This window comes from Anopheles ziemanni, chromosome 3, assembly GCF_943734765.1.
Source record: "Anopheles ziemanni chromosome 3, idAnoZiCoDA_A2_x.2, whole genome shotgun sequence".
Lineage (NCBI taxonomy): Eukaryota > Metazoa > Arthropoda > Insecta > Diptera > Culicidae > Anopheles > Anopheles ziemanni.
Window position 1 is genome coordinate 4,355,600 of NC_080706.1, and position 22,711 is coordinate 4,378,310.

The 22,711-nt window shown below is 47.0% G+C and overlaps 3 protein-coding genes across 4 annotated transcripts; 1 reads left to right on the top strand and 2 right to left on the bottom strand.

Annotated features, from left to right (window-relative positions):
* Positions 1–4,820: 4,820 nt before the first annotated feature.
* LOC131286051 (fumarate hydratase, mitochondrial-like) lies at positions 4,821–7,997 on the bottom strand. 2 transcript variants are annotated; one of them, XM_058314912.1, is made up of 3 exons: positions 7,820–7,997; positions 5,272–6,415; positions 4,821–5,178 (listed from the first exon to the last, which is right to left on the bottom strand). In XM_058314912.1, exons 1-3 carry the CDS (start codon positions 7,922–7,924, stop codon positions 4,916–4,918), a joined length of 1,512 nt encoding a protein of 503 aa, XP_058170895.1. In that variant the 5' UTR covers positions 7,925–7,997; the 3' UTR covers positions 4,821–4,915. The 2 variants fall into 2 exon arrangements, with proteins under 2 accessions (XP_058170895.1, XP_058170896.1); XM_058314913.1 differs by lacking the exon at positions 7,820–7,997 and adding an exon at positions 7,408–7,530.
* A 181-nt stretch (positions 7,998–8,178) lies between these two features.
* LOC131288836 (telomerase Cajal body protein 1 homolog) lies at positions 8,179–9,872 on the top strand. The gene has a single exon (XM_058318013.1). The coding sequence runs from the start codon at positions 8,179–8,181 to the stop codon at positions 9,493–9,495; it is 1,317 nt and encodes a 438-aa protein (XP_058173996.1). The 3' UTR covers positions 9,496–9,872.
* Positions 9,873–10,841: 969 nt separating this feature from the next.
* Positions 10,842–20,824, bottom strand: LOC131288837 (protein enabled homolog). The gene is made up of 10 exons (XM_058318014.1): positions 20,681–20,824; positions 15,490–15,692; positions 15,208–15,403; positions 14,473–14,816; positions 14,351–14,394; positions 12,903–13,331; positions 12,538–12,668; positions 12,029–12,453; positions 11,394–11,867; positions 10,842–11,324 (listed from the first exon to the last, which is right to left on the bottom strand). Exons 2-9 carry the CDS (start codon positions 15,679–15,681, stop codon positions 11,448–11,450), a joined length of 2,181 nt encoding a protein of 726 aa, XP_058173997.1. The 5' UTR covers positions 15,682–15,692; positions 20,681–20,824; the 3' UTR covers positions 10,842–11,324; positions 11,394–11,447.
* Positions 20,825–22,711: the final 1,887 nt, after the last annotated feature.

Consider the following 22,711-nt stretch of genomic DNA (forward strand, 5'->3'; position numbering starts at 1 on the left):
TCCCTTCGACGGAAGGACGAGGTTCGCCGATTTCGTGCACACCCTCCTCGAAGCGTACGAACGCAATCCACCAAGGCATGGGGAGGGTAGTGAGAGGAAGGAGAAGGAAAGAGAAAAAACGGGAAAATGTAATATGAAAACATTATTTTGATTTTCCTACATGATCAATGCACGGGCGCATACGAGTTGGTCCCATACAGTGTTGCTCACTGTTTTGCGCAAATCAATCTTTACGGTGTTTTAATTCTGTTTGTATTTCCTTATTATGTCGAAAAGTAATTTTGCTCCCTATCTACACTAGAAATTTTTCTTTACATGGCAGTCAACAAAAAAGGCCGAAATGCATAGAACTCACATTCTTTCGTATTGTAAAAGTAATCAAGAACGTTGCAAAAGTATTGTAGACGAGGTAAAGGTAATTTATAATTTGTTAGCAGTTTGAAAAGTTTAGGTTTTTTTGTTTTTCTTTTTTGAGTAACACAACATCCCGTATTGGGGATTCCGAAGAGTTTTACAGGGACCGAAAGACGGTATGCTATGGATCGGTAGCCAACCGTTCGTAATACTGAGGAGTGCCAGACTCCGGGATACGTTCCCACACCTTTGGCGCCTCCACCGAGGGTTTAAAAGATTTACTGTTTCAAAATAGCCAACCGCTGAAAGCCGAAATTTATTTACTTTCCCCCTTTTAGGCTAGCCAATGTCGATCTAAGGAGACCGTCACAATCGTTCATAAAAACAGGTTTTATTTATCTTCCCTATTTTTAAAATCCAAGCAACCTTTTTTAAGTCATTCGCGTCCATAAATTGCTAACTCGCACACTGTCCATGAAAAAATGATATCGTTTAGCGCTTTGCAATTGAAGCGAACAACATTTTGAGCATATTCACGGACAACATCTCGATCCTACTGTCAGCTAATGAAATAAAAACCATTCCCTTCTGAAGTCTTCGCTCATCGTCTCAGCCGTGAATATCGGCAGATGGTGTGCACAACACTGTACTCGAGTACAATGCGCTGCAGTTGGGTTGTGCAGTGTGGCGCGAGGTTTGAAGCTCTCGGCACAAACAACCACGCATATTCGACACCAACACAGCCAGCCCGGCAACATGTCGATTGCCAAGGAAACGGGAACTACTAGAGCAAAGGCGCCTGGTCGAAAATAATAGTCCTTACAGGGGAGAGAGGTTTAGTATTGTTTCCTTTTTTTTGGCCGCATTTTCCGATTCCCTCTTCGCGCGTCCACCAATTTTGATGCCATGTTTCACGATCGTCAACCGCGAGTGTGCCATAAATGTGTTGCTGGGACCGAACCAAGCACCGCGGACAAACGGAACACGGAACGTGTCCACGGCGTTCGGTCATGTCTGCCGGGGCAAACGCGGCTAACGGCCACCGAGCATGCAAACGGTTGAACGTAACGTGTTTGTGTGAGTCAGTAGGTAACGCGATAAGGACTACCCGAGACCCTTTCGGGTCCATCCGTCCGGGGCCCGTCAGCCACAGACGCAAACATGGAAAATGGAAGTCCCTTTGATCGACACGGACACCCACCACGCCCCACCGCAGGGCAGACACATCAGATGATTTTCACCCGGCCTGGTGGTTTAAAGTTTCAATCCATTTCCCTAAGCAAACCTTGCCTCCCGTGGCCTCCTTTCATTTCCACGTTGCCGAGGGATGGACGCAATATACGCATTTCCGTTTTTTTGACATGAAATTTATTTGCGTTTGTTCGCGAACACGAGGCTGGTGGTTTATGAGGCCAGAATTCTCCATCGCTACATCAAACTCTCCGCCCGGACAGCCGAATGATAAGGGACACTAATCATCTGACACGCCAACCGAAGGTCCTTGACTTGACACACACAGCTGGCAACAAGGGTTTACACTTAATCCAACGAAATAGAACCGACTACCTAATTATTCCAACCATTAAAACGCAAGCGCGCATTTTTAGAGTCCGTGTTCGTGCGTTCTCCGTAGCGGGTTTATGAATATTCTCAGTTTTAAAGGCTCGACTGAACGGTTAATTTCACCAATCTTTAAATCTACACTCTCCACGTGTTTCATGTGCTCTGTAAGACAGTTAAGATTTAACCGTTTTATGAATAAACATGTTACCGTGTGTATCAGATATTGTTGTCAAAATTGTCTCTGAAGCAAATAAAATATCTTTTAGTCTGGATATGATTTTACAACCCTTCGTAAAGAGTGTTATGTGTGCTAGTAAATATTTCTAGAAAGGTGCTAGTTAGTTTTTACATGCTTTTCCTTAAACCTTCATCTTCCTTGCAACTTCAAATATGATTGTTAGAAGTACATCTTTCCATTTTACATTTCTGCCATGGAAACGTTGAGCAATATTTAAATTTTAAGAAACCAATTTACTCGTTTCAAAAAGACACATGTTTGCATTCTATTTCCCTCTTAACACAGTCCTAGACAATAGATCGTATTAAAAATTTATTTGCAACTGATACAGAAAGGTTGCTTTCGCTCATCTTGATTTGTTGATTGCATTCAAAACGCGAACCGATGCGTGGACTTCCTCGTCAAAAGTCAACGTACCAGAGCGCGAACGAAAAAAATAAGAATAAATTCGGAACCACGTGCCAGAGGGGTGGTAGGTGCACAGGATGTTTGTGTGTGTTTGTGTACGCATGGATGTGTTTGAATGGAAATGGAAATGAATTTTGATCCATACCATAAACCGAGCATTAGTGATAGGAAAAAGACAACCCGAGCCAAACGAACGGCTGATGGACGGATGACACGGCGGGGAGCATTTTTGGGGGGAGGAAGAGGTGCAAATAATGATGAGCAGGATTGCTCGAAAAAAGGCAAGAGGAATATTATTAATACCTCCCGATAGGGCACCAAAACACGACCGAAGCCGACCAAGAGCCAAATCATTACGCTTACATAAGCAGATTAAAAATGTCTTCTACTTGTTTCCCCTTTCCACGGCCCGGAACAGGACGACAAGGGGAGGGGGGAGGGTAAGAGGAGGTGGATGTAAATCCCGCGGATGCATCCGACACGGCGAGGGCACAGTGATATCGAATTGGCGTGGTAATTTCCTACGGCGACTTGCTGCGCTGTTTATGGGATCTATCAAAAGGATGCGAACGGTCTGAAACGGTTGCACAAATGCACATGCGGAGGGATGTTTTGCGACGGAAAACCCCCTCCCGGCCGGACCAAAGTTGCATATTGCACACACCATGGGCCTCGAGGGCGGCCACACATGTGCATCCGTTTTTGTCCTCCGTGCCAGCAGCCTGTCGTCATGTGTCCTTGTCGTCCTAGCGATTCGAAGCGCATCAGGACACCCTAACCCTAAGGGTGCGGACGACAGCGGCAGCAGCAGCGAAGGCCGCCGAAGGGTGAGATTATGATCGTGCATGGGTTGGTCCACGCATAAAACAAACGGGCTGACTGAAAACGATCCTGTTGTTTCCGACTCGCAGGCCGAGAACGGATCGTGCCCGGGAACAAAGCAATATTTCGTGCTACGATTAAATACAGCGTACAGTGCAACCAACGGCAACCGCAGGCAACGAGGGGAACCACCGCCACGGCTCGCAGCTCAACAACGAGGTCAATGCTCTCGATATGTGTGTTTGCGCACTCCTAGGGATCGGGCAGGCTCGTGTCTGCTTCCTTCGCAGGCGCTCGATACTCGGCACATCCGGGGAAAAAAAGGACGAGGGTGACTTGCCCCGTGTTCTCTCTGCCGAGATAAAGTACAATCTCTAAGCATCCTCTGCTTTCTCAGCCGAACGACTCAGCGGCGACTCCGGTGATGGCGTCTGAGCTCACGTACACCACCACCATCGGCGTGGCACAAGATTCGTGGTAGGGTCGGTGCTTCGTCCTTTTCGCACACCAGCTCGTGCTCACAAGGACCTTCCAGTCGCTGTCAACTTGAACCTGGGGCGTTCGACCAAAGCATCAAGGCTCACGAGGCGTTAACGAGCCGTTCAGCCCGGGATTTTCAAGCGACAATACACACCAACACATCCTTACACACGTGCGGCGATGGACGGATCCATGGATGCATGGGACGAATACTTTTCACCACCACTTGGGACGGATGAAGGGAGAACAAGTGCCCCTCCGATCGTTTCCTCCGCGAACAACCACTGACTGGGTGTCCTGTTAAAGTTTGATCGATGCAAACTTATTCCCATGTAAGTTGAGTTTCAAAATCATCGTCAAATCCTTTTTCGAGATATATCAATTTTACCATAAACTCAGCATTTTTACATCAACGAACACGAGTTGTGGTGAATTTTGTTTCAAGAGAACAAAATCAAAGGTCGGTCAGCACGCTGCACATCCTTACAAAAAGGACCGCTCCTTGCAATCAAACAGCGTACGCCATCTACCGGAAATCAAAGTAATCAAAATAGTTCACGCCAGTCGGATTCAGGATGTGTTGCATGAAACATCCTAGCTTGCAACATGATTTTTATTGCATCCTCAACATAAAACATGTTGCATGACTCACGCTCAAGGTAAATAGACTTTCTTAGTTCAAGAAACCATGGGAAAATTGCCATTTCTATCACAAAAGCTGTTTACGCATAAAGACATCTGAGGAACGAATGGAAACCAGAAAAGTACTTCACATTTGAAATCCCCACCACCAAAAACCATTAAAATCCGAGATTAAACCAGAAAACCTTTTAAAAATCAAGACGCTTACCTTACAAACATCTCCGATCTTTCAGAAACATCACTCCGTCAAGACAATCGTTCTTCTCAAATTTTCTATATCACTTATTCAATGTCTAATGAACACACTCGCGTGTTGTAAATAAATAACGCCTTCTTCCTATTCAAACTGATGTGATTTTCCAAAACATTGCGCCATTCCATACGTCAGAAGCTGACCTGAGCTTCCTTTTACTTCGGGCCAAGCATGTTCTCCGGGCGTACCCACTCGGCAAATTGCTGCTCGGTCAGGTAGCCCAACTTGAGGGCGGCCTGTTTCAGGGTCGTTCCCTCCTTGTGCGCCGTTTTGGCGATCTTGGCAGCCTTATCGTAGCCGATGTGTGGGTTCAGAGCGGTCACCAACATTAGCGATTCGTTCATGATCTTGTCAATGTTGGCCCGATTCGCTTCGATGCCAACCACGCAGTTCTTCGTGAACGTACGCGCGCTGTCCGCTGTGAACAATATGAAAAGAGAAATTGTATTAATCAGGAACCACCAGAGGATGACACTATCTGACTAACTATCTTCTTTGGAAAAGAACTTACACAAAAGTCGGATCGATCGTAGCACATTCGAGACGACCAACGGCTTGAAAACATTCAGCTCAAAGTGTCCATTTGAGCCACCAACAGTAACCGCCACATTGTTGCCCATCACCTGAGCACACACCATCGTCATCGCTTCGCATTGGGTCGGATTGACTTTGCCCGGCATAATCGAGCTACCGGGTTCGTTCTCGGGAAGACTTAGCTCGCCCAGGCCGCACCGCGGACCAGAGCCAAGGAATCGAATGTCGTTCGCAATCTTCATGCAGCTCACGGCGATCGTGTTCAGACAGCCAGAAACCTCCACCATTGCGTCGCGCGCGGCTAGCGCTTCGAATTTGTTCGGTGCCGATACGAACGGCAGTCCAGTAAGTTCGCCAATCTTGGCCGCCACCTTCTCGGCGAATCCGACGCGCGTGTTCAGCCCGGTACCGACGGCCGTTCCTCCGATGGCCAGCATATAGACGCGTGGCAGCACAGCCTCGATGCGATCGAGAGCGAAGGCCATCTGCTGCACATAACCACTGAATTCCTGCCCTAGCGTCAACGGGACAGCATCCTGCGTGTGCGTGCGACCAATCTTAATGATATCCTTGAATTCGTTCGACTTTGCCTGGAGCGCATCGTGCAGCGTCTGGATGGCAGGACGTAGATTTCCCGTCAGCTCGCGCGCAACCGACACGTGAATGGCGGTTGGGAACGTATCGTTCGACGATTGCGACTTATTGACGTGGTCGTTCGGATGGACGGGTGTCTTGGAGCCGAGTGTTCCACCGAGCAGCTCAATCGCTCGGTTGCTGATCACCTCGTTCACGTTCATGTTCGTTTGCGTACCCGAACCGGTCTGCCAGATGACCAACGGGAAGTGGTCGTCGTACAGCTTGCCGGAGATAACGTCATCTGCGGCCTGAGAGATCGCATCGGCGATCTTCGGGTCCAAGCCGTACTCCTTGTTCACGAGGGCGGCCGCCTTCTTTAGGATCCCCATGGCAGTGATAACGGGCTGGGGCATACGCTCGGTCGGGCCTCCGATCGGGAAGTTCATCGTAGAACGGACCGTTTGGGCGCCATAGTATTTATCGTTCGGTACCTGCAGCTCACCGAAAGTGTCCGACTCGGTGCGATGGCCAACATCTTTGCTTGCCTACAATAGAGTGAAGAAAAAAATAATATAGACATGTTAAACTCACAGAACTGCGTTCTCCACATATAGTATCATTATTCACGCCACCGAAGTGAACCTTATCAGTGTTTTTTAGTTGATTTTGTTATCAAAGGTAATAACATCTAGATTTTTCGTTGAATGCATGCTCGAACGTGTTCCCTATGGAATTAAATATTTCAGCAAATTTATGCAACATTCTCAACAATTAATCTTACATCATCCTGAACGATCATTCTAGATGATATTCAGGATAATCAATCTTTGTCTATGTTTTTTATAGCTGCATAACAACACAGATCGTACGATCGTCGAATGATCGTCGCACTTTGCACCCCAGATCTTGTTAGCAACAAGGTGTATCTTATTTACATTAATAATAAACGTATTCTGCTTGTTATCCATGTTTGGTTATCCGCGAACGATTTTATCGAACGGCACACGATAAAAAGATTGTTAATTGGCGGTAAAATGTAACAAAACAGTCTGAAATTGATGTTTCTTAATGCAGCACTTCACAGATGCCACGAGTATGGACTCCAATCAGTACAACGACAGACGAAAGAAATGTTCACGTCTATTCACCGTCGCTCTTCCAAAGCAACTGGACTGAAGTGAACTGAACCGCGAGGTATTTAATCGCGAACAACAACCGCAAAGTAAACGATCACAAAATCTCGTTCCTTCTCATGGTGGTGGTATGAGATGGTCCGATTCTTTTTGTGGCCAACTGGGCTAGTGCTTCAAATCCGCGGTTGAACCAGTCTTCAGATGGAGGCTGGGAGCAAAGTTAGCTAGATTGTTTTTGTTTTGGAGATCGCGTGTTGTGGTTGAGCCTTGCTGCAGCGGAAACTGTGGTTGCATTCATTGTTGTTCTATTCTATCGATGCAGTGAGAACATCAAAGTACTTTTTCAGGACTCTGCTGTTGCTATAACCTCAAATGGGGTGGATATTGTGGTTTCGCTAACTCACCAATTTTACTTTCTTAACAACAGGCCCTTCTTCCATAACGTTTCTCACCACACGTAATTTAGTGTGTGATAAGAACAACTTATTATTAAATCGAAAACGAATACAGTATCCTCAATCACTCAAAAGGACAGCGCAACTGCTATCAAGTGATACAGCAGACCACCGGCAAAGCGTCTGCCCCAAAGAAGGGAAATAAGAAGGCTGTGTCAGCCGTTGGCAAGCAGAAAATTTTACTGCTATCCATATCCATAGTTACTATAGCTATTTTTCCTAGCGCTAACCGTGCCTCGTAAATCGTTTAAACAATGCATATTGTAACGACAGCTTAATGGCGAACGTTGGAAGAGTCAGTAGTTATGTAATTTTCCGATTTTTCCTACGTCGGACCGTCCGGTAGTTTCACCTGACTTACCGGGCGACTGGTGCTAATGTGGCGGCTGGACTGGAAAGCGGCCAACCGAGCGCAGGACTTCAGCTGGGCCTGGCCACGCAGGACAAAACGCGACACGTGAAACATTTTTCCCTTCGTCCTAGTTAGTCCAGTAGTACCTCCGTCCGGGGGAGCAGCAAACTTTGTTGACTTTGTAAATGCGGTACTTTCGCTGCCAAATTATGAGAAACGCTGCAGAAAAGGCAGTCTGCTGCTTTTTAGCAGTCTGCTGTCACAACAACGTGCAGTGTTGCCAGGCACGTAAATAATTAGATTCGCATTGAAAGCTGATCTAGATCAAAACAAATAACACATTGTTTACATTCCTCGCGGGGCAAAATATGACCGAACCGATAGGAAAATTTGAAGAAAGTGATGTTGCTGGTCTTGATGTGAGCGATAATAATTGCGACGAGACGGAGCAACCATCCACAGAGCAGGATGAACCGATGCAGACTGAAGAACTTCAATCCGAAACCGACTGCTATCTGCGCTCCGAGGACGAGTTTTTCAAAGACGCCGCGTTTATAGAGGTGGCCCGCTGTTCATGGGATCGCGCCACCCGACAAAACTACCTCCAAGGATGCCGGTGGTCCCCGGATGGTACGTGCGTTCTCGCAGCGGTCAACAACGATGGAATGCACATCGTGGAGCTTCCTACCGATCTCTACGGGAAGGACGTCGTATCCGAGAATCGCCCGGTAGACATACTTTCCTCAGCGGTGCATGTTCCAGAAGGCGGTCTCGTGTACGACTACGCCTGGTATCCGGGTATGAACAGCACCCGGCCGGAGACCTGCTGTTGGATCGCCAGTCGCCAGCACGAACCGATACAACTTTGGGACGCATTCACTGGCGCACTTCGCTGCTCCTATAAAGGCTACGATCAGTACGACGAGGTGGAAGCGGCACTAAGTCTCACCTTTTCTCCCCTCGATGGATCGACCATCTACGGGGGTTACAAAAAGTCAATCAAGTCGTTCGACCTCAATGTGCCTGGGCGAGAAAAGAGCACATTTCGGACTAAGTCGACCGCGTCCTGCATGACCATCGCGTCTACGATGCCGCATACGATCGTTTTCGGTTCGTGGAATCGAAGCATCTCGGTACTGGATGTTCGCTCCGGGGAAACACTTCCCGTTGGCAACTATGCGCCAGAAAACAGCCACAATGCGGGTGTAACCTGGCTCGGATTTGCTCCCGACACGGAGGAGATATTCGTATCCGGGGCGAGAAAAGACTCCAGAATATATTTCTGGGACGTGAGAAACCTGAAAACACCGGTTAGAACACTTCGCCGGTGCTGTGCCACAAATCAGCGGATCTGGTTAGACTTTTCCCCGCAAGGCCAATGGCTGGTCAGTGGTGACACCCGCGGGATACTACACGCGTGGAACCTTCGTGAAGATACCGACACCGGGGAACCGAAAGAACTGCAATTCCCCGTGCACTGGGACTGCCTGAACGGTGTTTCCTTCCATCCAAATGCTTCCATCATGGCAACCGCCAGCGGGCAATATCACTTCACAACACCAACGGCCGACGCAGAAGTTAAGGATGAGCCAGGAACCGACGCTCCCATCCCGGCGAAAGAATCTAACGTGGAAAACTCTCTAACCCTTTGGTGGATTGGAAAAGGGGTCTTTTCGGAAGAATAAAGCACCATCATCCCGGAAACTGTAGGCTTCTCTCATTGATACATGATATTGTATTATTTTCTCCGTTATTGTTCATAATCGCATCGCTGTGTACCGAACCCTCCTCGAGCTCCAGCGTTTTGCTTTCCTCTGTGTTACATTTTATTTTTTATTCGTTCGGTATCCATGAACCATACATTAAATAGTTGTCTTTTTAATTCATATTTACAACAAGTTGAAATAACAAATTGGGATGAATAAAGAGACACGAATGAATGAACGAGTTCGCCTTCAAATTGCTGTGCATCCCCGTGACTTGCTTCAACTGTGCCTTCAATAGAAACGGTAGAAACTGAACATTCCGCTTCAGTTCCCCCTTTGCTCTAAAACTGCTATCGGAAAACTGCGAGGCGCGCGAAATTTCTACTCACGAATTTGACGAATAATAAAATAGAACGATTTTTTCATATTATGCTCCTCACTATTCTCTCATATATCGTGTGTGTGTCCCACTCCGGGATGTGGTTTTCCCCCGCGCACTCACTGTTTTGTCTTATTTGTCCTTGTTTATCAATGATTGTTCCCCAATGGTAAAATTGTCTATCCCGTCTAACTTTTCAAATGCGATAATTGCAGTTGCCCCGTGTGGAGTCCGGTTTGCTTTTTACGATCATGACCCATTCACCACACAGCCAGGCATGCATGCTTGCTTTGTTTTATCACTTTCAGCGCACTGAACGTCGCATGTCCGCACCAGCAAAACTTTCACCATCCACCATTCGCTATCCCCATCTGTTCGTTAATAATTGCTTGGTAATTTGCTTTATTTCCTTAAAATAAAAACAATTATGTATGCTCTCCAATAGTCCTCCCCCAGCGTTGGATGTGTTCCTCCGTTTGCCACAGTACGCACATAATAAAAATCCTCGGATTTTTTCTCCCTCCCATACGGACTCAAGGCGATTAATTAGATGACTAAATACGTTACGTTTCCGATAATGGCTCGCGAAAGAGTTGAGAACGTTTTCGGTTCTTCTGCTACAAAGTAAAGAGGTATACAGCGCGAGCCCTGCCTGCCTGCCTGCATGCTAGCGGAGCGGACAGAGATAAATGGTCGATACAATCGAAAATTATCTATCGGTTCCGAATTCAATAACGATGCTTTTACTTTCAATATACACGCATTTAACATTCGCTCGATCGATTGTATGCCCCAAATGCCTAGCGTAATTTTGAAACGAAAAATCAACTAAATTCAACAACATTCCGATTGATTGTGTTCCTATATACACACACACACATTTTTAATTAGTCCGATTCAAACCACAGTAGAACGGGTTTCAGTAAGTTGGTTTGTTTGTTTTTTTTTTTCATTTGCCGAATGGCTTACTGCGACAACTATGTATTATATTAAGTAGAATTTGTTTGGAGGATGGTTGTGTTTGTCTGTGTATTATTGCTACTTATTTCTTGTTTGTTATTGAACTGCCACTACTTTTCGTTCGTATTGATATGATTTGACTTTTTCAACTTTCTGTTTTTTTTTATCATAACTTTCAATCGATGAACAATGATGTTCAACCTGCATTAACATCAGCACCTTTCTAAGGTGGATAATTCATGTTTAAACCTTTCCTGCCACCTCTTGCCTGCTTGCTCACCTTTGAAGTGCTTTATTTTACCCATCTCCGATGCGTTAGATGACGCGCTGAGCTTTCCAATCACAGTTTTACTAGCTCAACACTGCCATGTCTAGTCGTCTGTCTACCCAAGAATACTGTTATTTCCCGGATGCTTAGCGTACTTGCAATGTTTCGGTTTGACCCCGGCTTTGCTTTGTAAAAGATGTGCTGAAATTGTTTGGTAAAGACTATCGTAAGGAAGGTGCGTTACTGTGAACCAATACCAATTCAACCTACCATTAAATCGCCTCACGGCTTGACGAACCCTGGAGTATTTTCCCGGTCGTTCCCCTACTGCCGTTGCTGCTGCTGCTGTTGGACTGCCTGCGCCTGTTGGCGCACCTCGCTCGGATAAACCTTCTGCACGTTCAAAAAGGGTATGGGCTGCGGGAAGTCCGTCACCTTGTGGAAATAGAACGCGTACTTCGACTCGAGGTCGATCTCCGGCAGGGGCATTTTGTTACTAGTGGCCGTCGACGAGCTGCTGCTAACCGACGTTAGGGAGGTGTCCTTGCGATGGAGGCCTCCTGCACCGCCGACCACTACCGACGTCGTCGTAGTGCTGCTCTGACTATGATGACTCTGACTACTGATGATGCTGCTGCTGCTGTTGTTGACGAGCGCCGATGTTGCCGAGGCTAAACTGCTACCTGCGGAATTGCGGATCGACGAAATTCGTTGTGGCGGAACTGGCGCATCGCCGCTGGAATTCTGCACAAAGAACAGGGACAAACTTTAGCACGCTGTTTTAGGGTGCGAAACGTTACACGTTCCCCCGGTAGTCACACTGTTTTATCTTATCTCTTATCTACTATCTAACATACTCAGTTAAGCCTAGCTACTAGGCTCGAGCTGTAGTGACGCGTACTCACCAACATTGCTGCAGCTGACGCCGTCGGAACAGGCGGTGGTGGGGCTGGGCTTGTTCGGTGAGGCGGTAGGGGCGGTGCTGCCGTCGCTTTTAGACTGCCTCCCTTCGTCAGTGTGCCACCGGCTCCAACCACGCTCAGATTGCCAGTGGAGATGGAGTTCGAGGACGAGCTGGCCACCGATAGGTTCGCCGACATTTTGGCCCGTAGCTCATCGGCCAGCGTAAGCGAGGACACGTTGTTCACCGAACCGAAGGTCGACGGTTCCGTTGACGGCGATCCGGTGCCGGGGCCCGAAGAGTCCTGCGAGGGCGCCAAGCTGAGCGAGGGCGGCAAATGCGTTAGGTTCGTGTTGCTTACGCTGCGTACAGGGGGCGGAGGTGGTGGTTTCATCGTTGGTGGCTTTGGCGGTGGTCCCGATGGTCGGCCTTTGGAAGTTGGAAAGAAAGGCAACAGCAAATTTTATATTTCTGAACCCACATAACCAACCAGCACCTTCTGGTGCAACGTACCGGGGGCATCTCGTGTCGGTCGGGCGATCGAATCCGTCGACTGAAACATGGCCGCTGACGAAGGTGGACCGCGCATCGTACCGAAATGGTTAGCGGGGAAGTTTGGTGCAGTTTGCGAGACCGGTGGTGACCTAAAAATGAACAAGAACTCGTGATAAGTAATTTTTGGAAACCAATCTCTACTGATCTCCATACACTCCACCACAGAAGCACTCCCGCAAAAGCTAAAGCTAGAGTTCGTACTGCCTACGAGTTAGATCCTAGCGATCATTTACACGCTTCATACTCTCTCAGCCGTACTTTACAATACCACCTGCAACAATCTCCATGGTAACCACCGAGGTTGTGCGACGGACTACGCCTACCTTGGACTTCGCATGCTCTGATGCCGGCTGACGGTCGGCCTCGTCGCCGCATTACCACCACCACTCTGGCCACCCTCTCCGGCCATCGCCAGCTGCATGCCCGGAGGCTTCGGCGCTAGATTTGGTTTGCCATAGTTTGGTACCGGTTTCGGAGCTGTCGCCGACGGAACGCTGCCATTACCCACGACATTATTACTGCTGTTCGATGTTGTGGATGGTGGTATCGACGGTGCCGTTGCCGTCGTCGCCGTGCCGCCGAACAGGGCAGATCGGTTCGCAACCGGCGCGTTTATGGTGGGACTAGTGGTACTGGTGATGGAGTTGCTATTCGTCGACGGTCCGTTCACGGACGACGACGACGACGACAACAACGACGACGGTTTGCTGCTGGCCGCCGGCTTCACGTGATTGGGAGTGGCGGGTGCTTGGCTACTTACCACCGGGTCACGGGCAAAACGTCATCATCGACAGCAAAGGGAGGACGAAGCGGTAAAAAACGGGAATGGAAAGGGGAAAACGGTATATGATACATTTATATGCACGATAGTTATGATAACGTACAAATGACGGCGAACGGGGGGGAGGGTGATTGAATTTGGAACATTAGGAAATTTAGCAACCAAACAACCAATCCAGGGAAACAAATTATAGAGAAAAGCAAGGCAATTTTCTACCGCAAACTATACGTGTGTACACAAACCAGTCAAACTGAATCATTAAACCAAAACTTGCAAATGCAAATCAAGCAACAAAACGCCTTAACTTAATTTAGAAATTCATTTTTTTTAAATATAAAAAGCGAGGCCAAACAGAACCATCGGTGCAAATTGCCTTATATAGGCACGAAATCTCTTCACAATCGTGAAAAGTTGTGTTAAAAATAGCGAACTGCAGATATAAACACGCCCTTCCCGCCAAGGTTTCGCCGGTTCGGCGCTTCCTCCTGGCCTAAACACGGTACAAAAAGGTTCACCCCAAAGACGGTGATGAAGTGATTCGCGGGGAAAATGAAGACATGTGCTAAAAATAAACTTCCTCTCCAACGTTGCTGATGCCGATGCGTAAATCTGCGTTGGTTTCGATTTCAACCGCTTCACTTTTTTACAAGACCCCGTACTCGTGCGCCTTTTGGGCTGTAAACAGAAGACTCCCGCCAAGATTCTCCCGCCGATGATGATGCTTCTCACGCGGGGTCGATATTTACAAAAATAAATCACACATTTTACAAACCCGAAGAGATGACACGAAAGGTGAAATCATTGTATCATTGGCCTGGGTTGTCAATCCAGGAGACCCTCACACACTGTGGGTCTAACCCATGTTGGGAAAACGAAAAACCAAATCAAAACCACGTGCAAGAAGAAAGCATAATAAACATAAAGGTTTCCCGCCCCTGAGTTACACCCGGGACTGCTGCACTATAGGTCGTGCTGGGGCTGGAGGCCTACCTTTTCTGACTGGTGACCAACGTCGACTTATCACCGACGGCAGGCTGTGGAAGGGGAGAAAGAAAAATAAAGAATCAGTTTGTCAAGAATCACACGCAGCGGGGCCAACGTTGTGCCCTTACCCGATGGGTTGGTGGTTGCGGTGGTGGTCCCCGGTTCATCCGTAGGTTCGTTTCGTTCGGCACGGGTGGAGGAGGATTCATCGCCGGGGCGTTACTACTAACACTACTGCTATAACTGCTACCGTTATTATTCGTAATATTGCTGCTGCTGCTGACCGTTTGATGCTGTTGTTTCTGTTTTTTGAGCGTTAACTTTTGCGCGAGCTCGTCGGAGAAGTCGAGCGGTCCGGAGGAACCGCCGGCCCCACCGCCATTCCCTAGGCGACCGTTGTTGATCGGCGAGCCCTTGGTGGCCTCCGGCGAGGGAGTTTTGTTCTGTGGCACTCCCGGTGAGGAGGAGCTTCCTAGAAAGGTTAAAGAAAAAAATAGTTAATTAATTAGAACAAAAGAAACTTAGTTATAATGTCCAGAAAAAAGAACACTTAAAGATATGTTTACAAATTAGATGAGATTCTTAAACAAATGGTACAGCTTCGCGTCCCTAGATAGATGATCACCGAAACTGACCACTGTCATCGCAAAACTCCGACCAAACTCCGTCCGTTCCGTGCACGATTCCATCCCTTCCACCGGAAGTAAACAATCAGTCATGCCGTACGATGGAGTCGCGTATTTGAGTACTGCTGTTTGCCATTCGGATGAATCTATATTGCATGGTTTCAGATTGCTTTCCCTCTCCTGACTGGGGGACGGCGTGGTTCTGCAGTTCCCACTGCTACCACTTCTTTCTCTTACCTGGCGTTCTGCTCCCGACCGGCTTCAATTTCGGCATCGACGACAATCCCTCGAACAGGCCGCCCAGTTTCGGCTGACCAACTCCACCACCTCCCGCCGCGGTGTTTCCAGTGTCATCGGCAAACGGCCGCCCCGGGGCTCGATTGTTTGCCCGAGCCGCAACTGTTCCACCTCCTCCTCCTCCATCCGACGACAGCTGAAGAAAAGATACAGAAACACACAGGAAAATAACCATACAGGGTACTACTGCCTGGGTGGGGGGTGGGTAGACGGATCCGTTACCTTTCCCTGGATCATTGGCGCACTCTTGTCCACCGTGACCGTCTTCTTGAGCTTGGCGCCCTTCTGGATCGAGAGGAGCAGTGCGTTCCGACCGTCGGCCGACGGTGCACCACCGCCAAGCTTCAGAACCGGCGCCGGCGGTGGCGGCGGCCCTGGAGGGGGTGGTGGTCCAGGCGGCGGCGGTGGAGGCATTTTTCAGGAAGCTGCGGAACGATTTAATGAAAAATAAAGACAATTAAAGCGCATGTTATACAAGATAAAATATGTTATTAAAATGTTGTTTACTATCTCATAACTTAACACATGTCCACATAAGCCATCCCCCCACGATAAGCCGAATGTCGAAACGTTGTCTTTAAAACAAAACAATGCCAAAACAAGTGTGTGCCCTATTTAACGCCCTGCTTACACGATGAGCGCTACACGTGTTGTACTTTTTATTATGGTTTTTCATCACGTTTTTCCCCGTCACGTCGTTTGCGTACAAGTTCCTGCAGTATGTCACTGCCAAAAAAAAATATATTAGAGGCGCACTGGAAACCTCCTTCTTCTGGTCCGACAGTTTGGCAGAGGGCCACCGATATGAGGCAGCTTTTTAAATGAATCGATGAAGGAAGACCGCCGCTCTGTGTGTCACTGCGAACCCCAGATTAGATTAAAACTTTCTTGCAGGATGAAATTCCTAAACGGACGACCAACCCCCGAGCTGCTGGCCAGCCAACTCATGTCTTAGTGCTCACCAAGAGGTCACGTTTCAAAACCGACGATTTGTGACAAACACAACGCGAGAGAAATGCACATAATTTAGCTCGCCTCGGAACCACAAACCGTGTGCCGTGGAAAGTGTCGTATGCAAATTGCATAATCTATGCGGCGATGGGAGAAAAGAGAAATAAATTTTACGACCTTCCGACCAAACCAACCACACACCGTGGGGCCATGTGAGTTTTCGAAATTTTAGCTCGCTGATCCTTGCCTTTTCGCGCCATTTTTCATTGATGCTTTTCGCACGACTTGAGGATCTTCGCTGGAGATCACAGGGAGTCCCCAGTCCCAGGGGGTAGCTATGTTGTTTTCTCCGGAACAGTTTGACCCCACCCATCGACCCGGTATTTAAATCAAATGTGACCAACAATTAACCTCTCCCCTAAATAGTCCAACATTGGACCTCTTTTTTTTCTCATTCCATTTCGGTAGAGATGAAACGAAATCTACTGATATTGTGCACCTTTTTTTCCTACCTCATTTATTCCACTCCAATCGATTCCACGATCGGCCACGAATTGCGCGGCTCGCATCAACGGAAAGCGAAACGTGACATCAGAGGGCAAAGCAGAAGCGAAAAAAGATCGTTCCACATTTTCGGACGCCCTTCCTCTCGGAGCAGCGATATCAGAAAAAAGGAAGGCAGAGATATTGGTGTGCTGCTGAGTACACCATTTAACCGAAGGCACGCAAACACAAAATAACAAAACCTTACCCCCTGGGAAACTGTGTTTTTTCCCCTGTTAGTATGTATGTTTTTCAATGATCTCAGCCCATTTCCCTACGCTACCACCCTGTGTTTGACCCATTTGACCAGCAACTTTGGTCCACTAACCCTTTAAAAGCACAACATTAAATTGTCTCCCATTCTTTGGCCTTATTTGCATTAAACTACTGAAGAATCGAACTCTATCTGGAACTCTGTGATGCTGTAAAATGGGAGAATGCATAATACGCTTGTGAGATGCACAGTTCTCCGGACAGAACTAATGTCAGTTAACCCGACGCAAACCAGCACATGTTAAATGAGGTGCATTATGTTTGATAGACAGTCAGCCGGAACACGCTAATGGACACAAATAAACGCATCAGCTAGCGGAGAATCAAACCCAGATGTGCATGAATGGGCCCACGACGAATGAAACAGTTCATTTGTAAATACTGCATTTAAAAAACTACAACGCTTTGGAAGTTAATCAAAATTTGCTGTACAAAATTGTACAACAACCCAAATGACAGTTGCTAAAAATGAATTCACAAACACACTACACAGCGTTATCACTAAACAGATCAATGATCGGTTGATTGCCATTTAGCGCCACCGGGACCTTCTCAGATTGGACATGCCAACTGTGTGTGTGTGTGTGTGGGGGGCTGTAACTCCGGCATCGGAGATCAACAACTATAGCAATAACAACACGCGCGACACATCCCTTTACCACATAAGGAAGGGAAAGAGAAAGGGCGCCTCCTTAAATGTAACACGATCAAGTAATCGCGACTGATCGCTGCATGCCATCAGGGTTTGTTGTTGATCGAACCTAGCTCACCAATTTTGGGAAAGAAATCATTCATCAAAGCTCCAATAAACCGGTGGAACACTCTCACCATGCAGTGATAAGAGCAGTGATGGCAAATGTAAAGGATGGAAAAAGGCATCGCGAGGTTTCGTCACCTACGGGCGACCCTATCACTTGGTGGTTTTATCTGTGTTTGCGGAACAGGTGAGGGTGGTTCGGTTCGGTTGCGACATAAGGGCACTTGTGGGCGATACTGGCGATAAGGAGAGGCCAGCCAGCACACACCGAAACCTTCTTGCAATATCCCTGGTGGTCCTGGTTTTACCCTACCCCGATGATTTCGATAAGCAACGGAAATCGCAGGAAGTGGAGCACGATATTATTTATCAATATTTGTCAATCGCCGGCTTGATTTGTTGGCTTGAAAACTGTGGTCTCTTAAGCCGGGAAAGTGTTCAGGGCAAATGGATATTGACGTGAATAATTTATAGCTTTTACTAGGATGTTATCATTGTCACTGATGGGTAAATGCTAGAAGAAGTGGGTGGACCTAATATGCCAATCTTCCAGTGTAAAAACCAACCAGATGATCGCTGTTTTCAACTCATTGACGTATTACTAACTTTTTGGTTACATTTTCCACATGGTATGATTATTTGCAACGAGTATGAATAACCTTTCCCCCTCGGAGAGCCCCCTCGCCCGTGGTCACGCAATTTATCTTATCGTGTTCCGAATGGTTGATAAGAAGCCGGCAATCCTACAGTCACCACCGTGGTTTCCCCTCTCGCCTTTGCCTTGCTCGAACGCCTGGTGTAGTTAGAAACGTTCGTCATCCGAAGGGACGACAAAGAAATTACTTTTGTCTTACACCCCAGCGCTTGCACAAACCACGGACCACCAACTTTATGTTCGATCGACGCATGAACGTTTTGCCAACCCTATTGCTGCTGTTAAGCCAACGCCCGATTATCGTTCCCCGGAGGCCACCACATAACGGCGCAAGTGCGTAAAGGCATGTTCAGGGGTGGTGAAGCAACTTCTAGCGCTGCTAACTACTTGCACCGTTGAGGTCTCACCGTAGATATCGGAGTTAGGGCGTAAACCGAAGGGAATTTGAAGGTTGAAGAGATAACCTAGCAGTGTGTACGCGGCCCCAGCGAAGCTGGTTTGAGTCTGACGGGGTTGATTTGTTTTCAAAATGTAACGCCATTGCGTGCTTGAAGGTTGCGAAGGAGTAAGGAGTTCAATGGCAATGGCTCAATGGCTATACGGACGCGTTTGTTGCTAATCTTGATTACTTAAATATGATCCTTCAAATTCGCAAAATAAAATTTCCGAACTCGGCGTAACTTTGACACCTGCTTGTGCTCATAGATATCGCAATTGAATAATAATCATGTGGACAGACCACATTAGGAAGCGGTTTACGATCTGTTTTCCTTACATAGCGTTTCAACGACCTTTTAGCGTCCGGGCTGAGAACTCCATCAGACGCAAAGTGATTTCTTCACGCAACCAACGGCAATCTTCTTCAATGCCGACGAACACCGGGCAATTCATAAAAAAGATGACAACACAGGCACAGCACCACACCCACCCAGACAAACCCCAGCGCCATCAGAACATGTAGAGATTTCTTTATCACTACGTAGGAAAAACTCTACAGGAAATGGACGATCGCGTACGGAGCGGCGCGATAAAGCTTCCCTGTCAATGAGTCAATGAGGAGGGGGCAGAGCGCACACCAGTGGAATGGACAGCCTCTGTCTGTCCTAGACGAGACAACTTCCCCCGGCATCGGAGATGATTCATAAGCAGCATTAAGAAGTCGTGCTACGACAAACGATCACCTTCGTCAGCTTGATCGGTCGTTCTTCCATAATCTATCGTGCGAAACTTTGTCGGAGATTGGGAAATGTATTAAAAAGAGACATTAAAACGAATAACAAGTTGCCGAGTGATTTCACTCGATCGCTGCTAAAACCATTCATCAACACTTTTCTTCGATTAGCCGATTTTTTGAACGCACATAAATTTTAATTTGTTGCGGAATACATTATATCGAAGGATGTGATTCATACATAAATATTAAATCATATGATAAAATTGGGGAAAATTTCATGATTCATGTCCGCAGAAATGTTTATCAAAGCAAAAATGAAAACTGTAGTGTTATTTACAACGTATGCTACTTCATGTTATATTGGACCCTTCCCTGTTTTGTAGAAATATGTTTCTCAAGATTCAAGATGAAGAACTAAAGTAAACAATAATGTCAATTTTTGCATAGTTCAAATCATTGATCAAAAACCGAATTGAACTCTGAATGATCGCATGAAACCGGAACTGGCTTTTGACTTGAATTTGCTTCAGAAGATTTCAATCTAGTATCCTGAAATCATATGGTAAGACGAACGGTGGGAACGTCTTCTAGTCGAGCTTCGTTTCCCTTTGCCAGCCGGTGCACATTGGTTTCGGGAAGTGGACTTTAGGTATTTCTATCATCCTGTTCTCCCAATTTTCAATATTTTCCTTTTCATTGCACCTAGAAACTCAATTCATATATCTTGCTGTTAAGGTTGATTTGTGAACTTCTAGGAAAAGTTATATACAATTGTTAAATCGAAGTAGACATAGTTTTTTTATTTAAGCAAAATAAAACGACGCTTTATTCGAATAAACGAGCCGTTTGAAACAAACGTGATGGAAAGAACCACTGTGCACAGCGTGGCCTTCGAGTGATGTGGGCGCGTCTGTAAACGGCATCATCTGGTGGTGACAAAGCAAGCAACGTATCCGACCCGGAGACAAAGCTGCTGCGTGGAGACAAGGATGCGTACGCAACGGAATGGTGGAGGCGCGTGCCCGTGGGTTGCGCTAACGTAGAAGTCACGATTACTCACCGCCCGGTTTGGCCTTGCTCCTCGCTGGCACCGCTGGCACAACGCTGGTTGCCGCCGTCGTGATGGTTGCTGTTGGCCTCCGCCCCGACGGATGGTGCCCGGTGGGGAAGGAAGGGATTGGTCGTACGATCCGACCGGGATCGTTCTGGATGCCACCGGGGAGCGACACGGTGGTGACGGTAGATGGTAGCACCGCTACTCACTTGATTGCTACCGGCCCTACGATTGTCAGCGGTGTCGTCACTTCTTGGCGATCGCGAGTGCAGCAAAAACCAAACTTCTGCTCACTGCTGGAAGTTTTCGAGGATCATATCCTTCCAAACACAGTTCACTGGTTGGATGCTGGACAACTTTTTTCCCTTTTCAACTAACCCTTTATTCACTCACACAGTAGTAGATAGCTCAAGCATTCCTATCAAACTCTTGTCTCGCCAATGACCAGCACAATTTGGCGCACGACACTGTTGTATTCCCTTCACACGATTTCACATCAACGGCGACATATCAAAATTCACTTGACACATTTGTCTTCACCATTCTTTTCTTTTTTCGTTTAATGAAGAAACCACACTTACGCGCGTTGATATCTCGGAGCACACAAAATAAACACACGAATTTGGAGGAGAGGCTTGTAACAATACAGCTTCGTTCACAATTTCGCCTGAATAGGAAAAAGATAGTTGTAAGAAAAATGAAACCACAAAAATATGGTACGATTGTTGATAAAACAAGTTCCGAAACTACAGTTTGGCCCAGCACCAAAACATGTGTTCGAAGTTGGTATGAATTTAAAATAGCACAGTTTTGCTTATCAAACCTCAAATCACAACCAGAGGGGTGGATGGGATAATAATGTGGCTTTGGTGCCTTTTTGTTCGTTATCAAGAGGCAGGCAGATTCGATACCAAAATCATTTATTACAAAGGTACAAAAAAGGATGATAACAACAAAGAGCGGGAGTGGCTAAAATAAGTTGGACAGTTTCTGTAAACAAAAAATGATCCTCCTTCGTGAAAGCGCCTCATTGAGAATGACTCATATAGCAATAGTTACGTGACCCTACGATGTAAGTCGTAGGGGAGCACATCCGGAATTCCCATGCCACCCCCTTGGCACATCTGACCATCCGAAACTCCTTATCGAATGCAAGCTCACGGTTTCGAGGCCAACATTTACTCCGACTTCGGTGCATTCGTAATGTGATTTGACAATTCGCTGCCTTTCTATTGTGTTTCCCTTTTCTTGTCGTGTATCTGTGTATTGCTCCGGGGACAACATGACGGATGACGTTTTCTACTGGAATCTGATGCTGCTGGTGTTATTGTTGTTTTCGCTGTGCAAGGTAAATCTTGCCGTCCCCCTTTCCCGCACGCGTTTGCTAGACCATCGTTTGGTACGTATGCTTTTCGTTCGGCATGTTTTCGGATGTTTGCCACACACAAGGTGGGATGTATCTGTTTTATGTTGGCAGGAATATGTTTGTATCCAGCGCTCCATTCCAACGCGAAAGTTCCCGAGCAATTGCTTCCCTCCGACACTGTGTGTCCGCCAGCACAGCAAAAACAAATGATCGCAAGGATTCGAATCCGTTTGCGTCTTTCGAGGTCACCACTGACAAATGCATAGCAAAAGCGCATAGCGGAAACCAAGAGGAAACGGTATTGCTACTGCTGGTGCTGCAAAAAACAAAAAGAGTTTACTCGCGAAACTTCTCCATCCATCGCCGCTCCGTATGTACTCGTAAATTTTGCTCCAATTTTTTCGCACACAACACTTTTTCGTTCACTTTTGTCTTTCCTTTCTTTGCCACCGTTCCGTCTACGCCGATTTTCGGACTGCCACCACGAACCATTTTGGATGGAGTTTTCGTTCGCATTAGCGACTACTTTTTCCAACACATCACACAACATTTCAGAATACTTTTGTGAGCTGTTTGGATTGGCTGCTTTGTTGAAATTCAAAGATCTGCCCTTTCGTCATGGGATAGCACCTCCCCTTGGGGAGTAGATCACGAACCTTCGTTACTGTATT

Coding starts and splice junctions, on each gene's coding strand:
- LOC131288836 (XM_058318013.1), top strand. CDS start 8,179: ATGACCGAACCGATAGGAAAATTTGAAGAAAGTGATGTTGCTGGTCTT.
- LOC131288837 (XM_058318014.1), bottom strand. CDS start 15,681: ATGCCTCCACCGCCGCCGCCTGGACCACCACCCCCTCCAGGGCCGCCG. Junction 15,404..15,489: donor CGCCAATGATCCAGGGAAAG/GTAACGGATCCG, acceptor TCTTTTCTTCAG/CTGTCGTCGGATGGAGGAGG. Junction 13,332..14,350: donor TTGGTCACCAGTCAGAAAAG/GTAGGCCTCCAG, acceptor GGTGGTAAGTAG/CCAAGCACCCGCCACTCCCA.
- LOC131286051 (XM_058314912.1), bottom strand. CDS start 7,924: ATGTTTCACGTGTCGCGTTTTGTCCTGCGTGGCCAGGCCCAGCTGAAG. Junction 6,416..7,819: donor ACATTAGCACCAGTCGCCCG/GTAAGTCAGGTG, acceptor ACTCTATTGTAG/GCAAGCAAAGATGTTGGCCA. Junction 5,179..5,271: donor ACGATCGATCCGACTTTTGT/GTAAGTTCTTTT, acceptor TATTGTTCACAG/CGGACAGCGCGCGTACGTTC.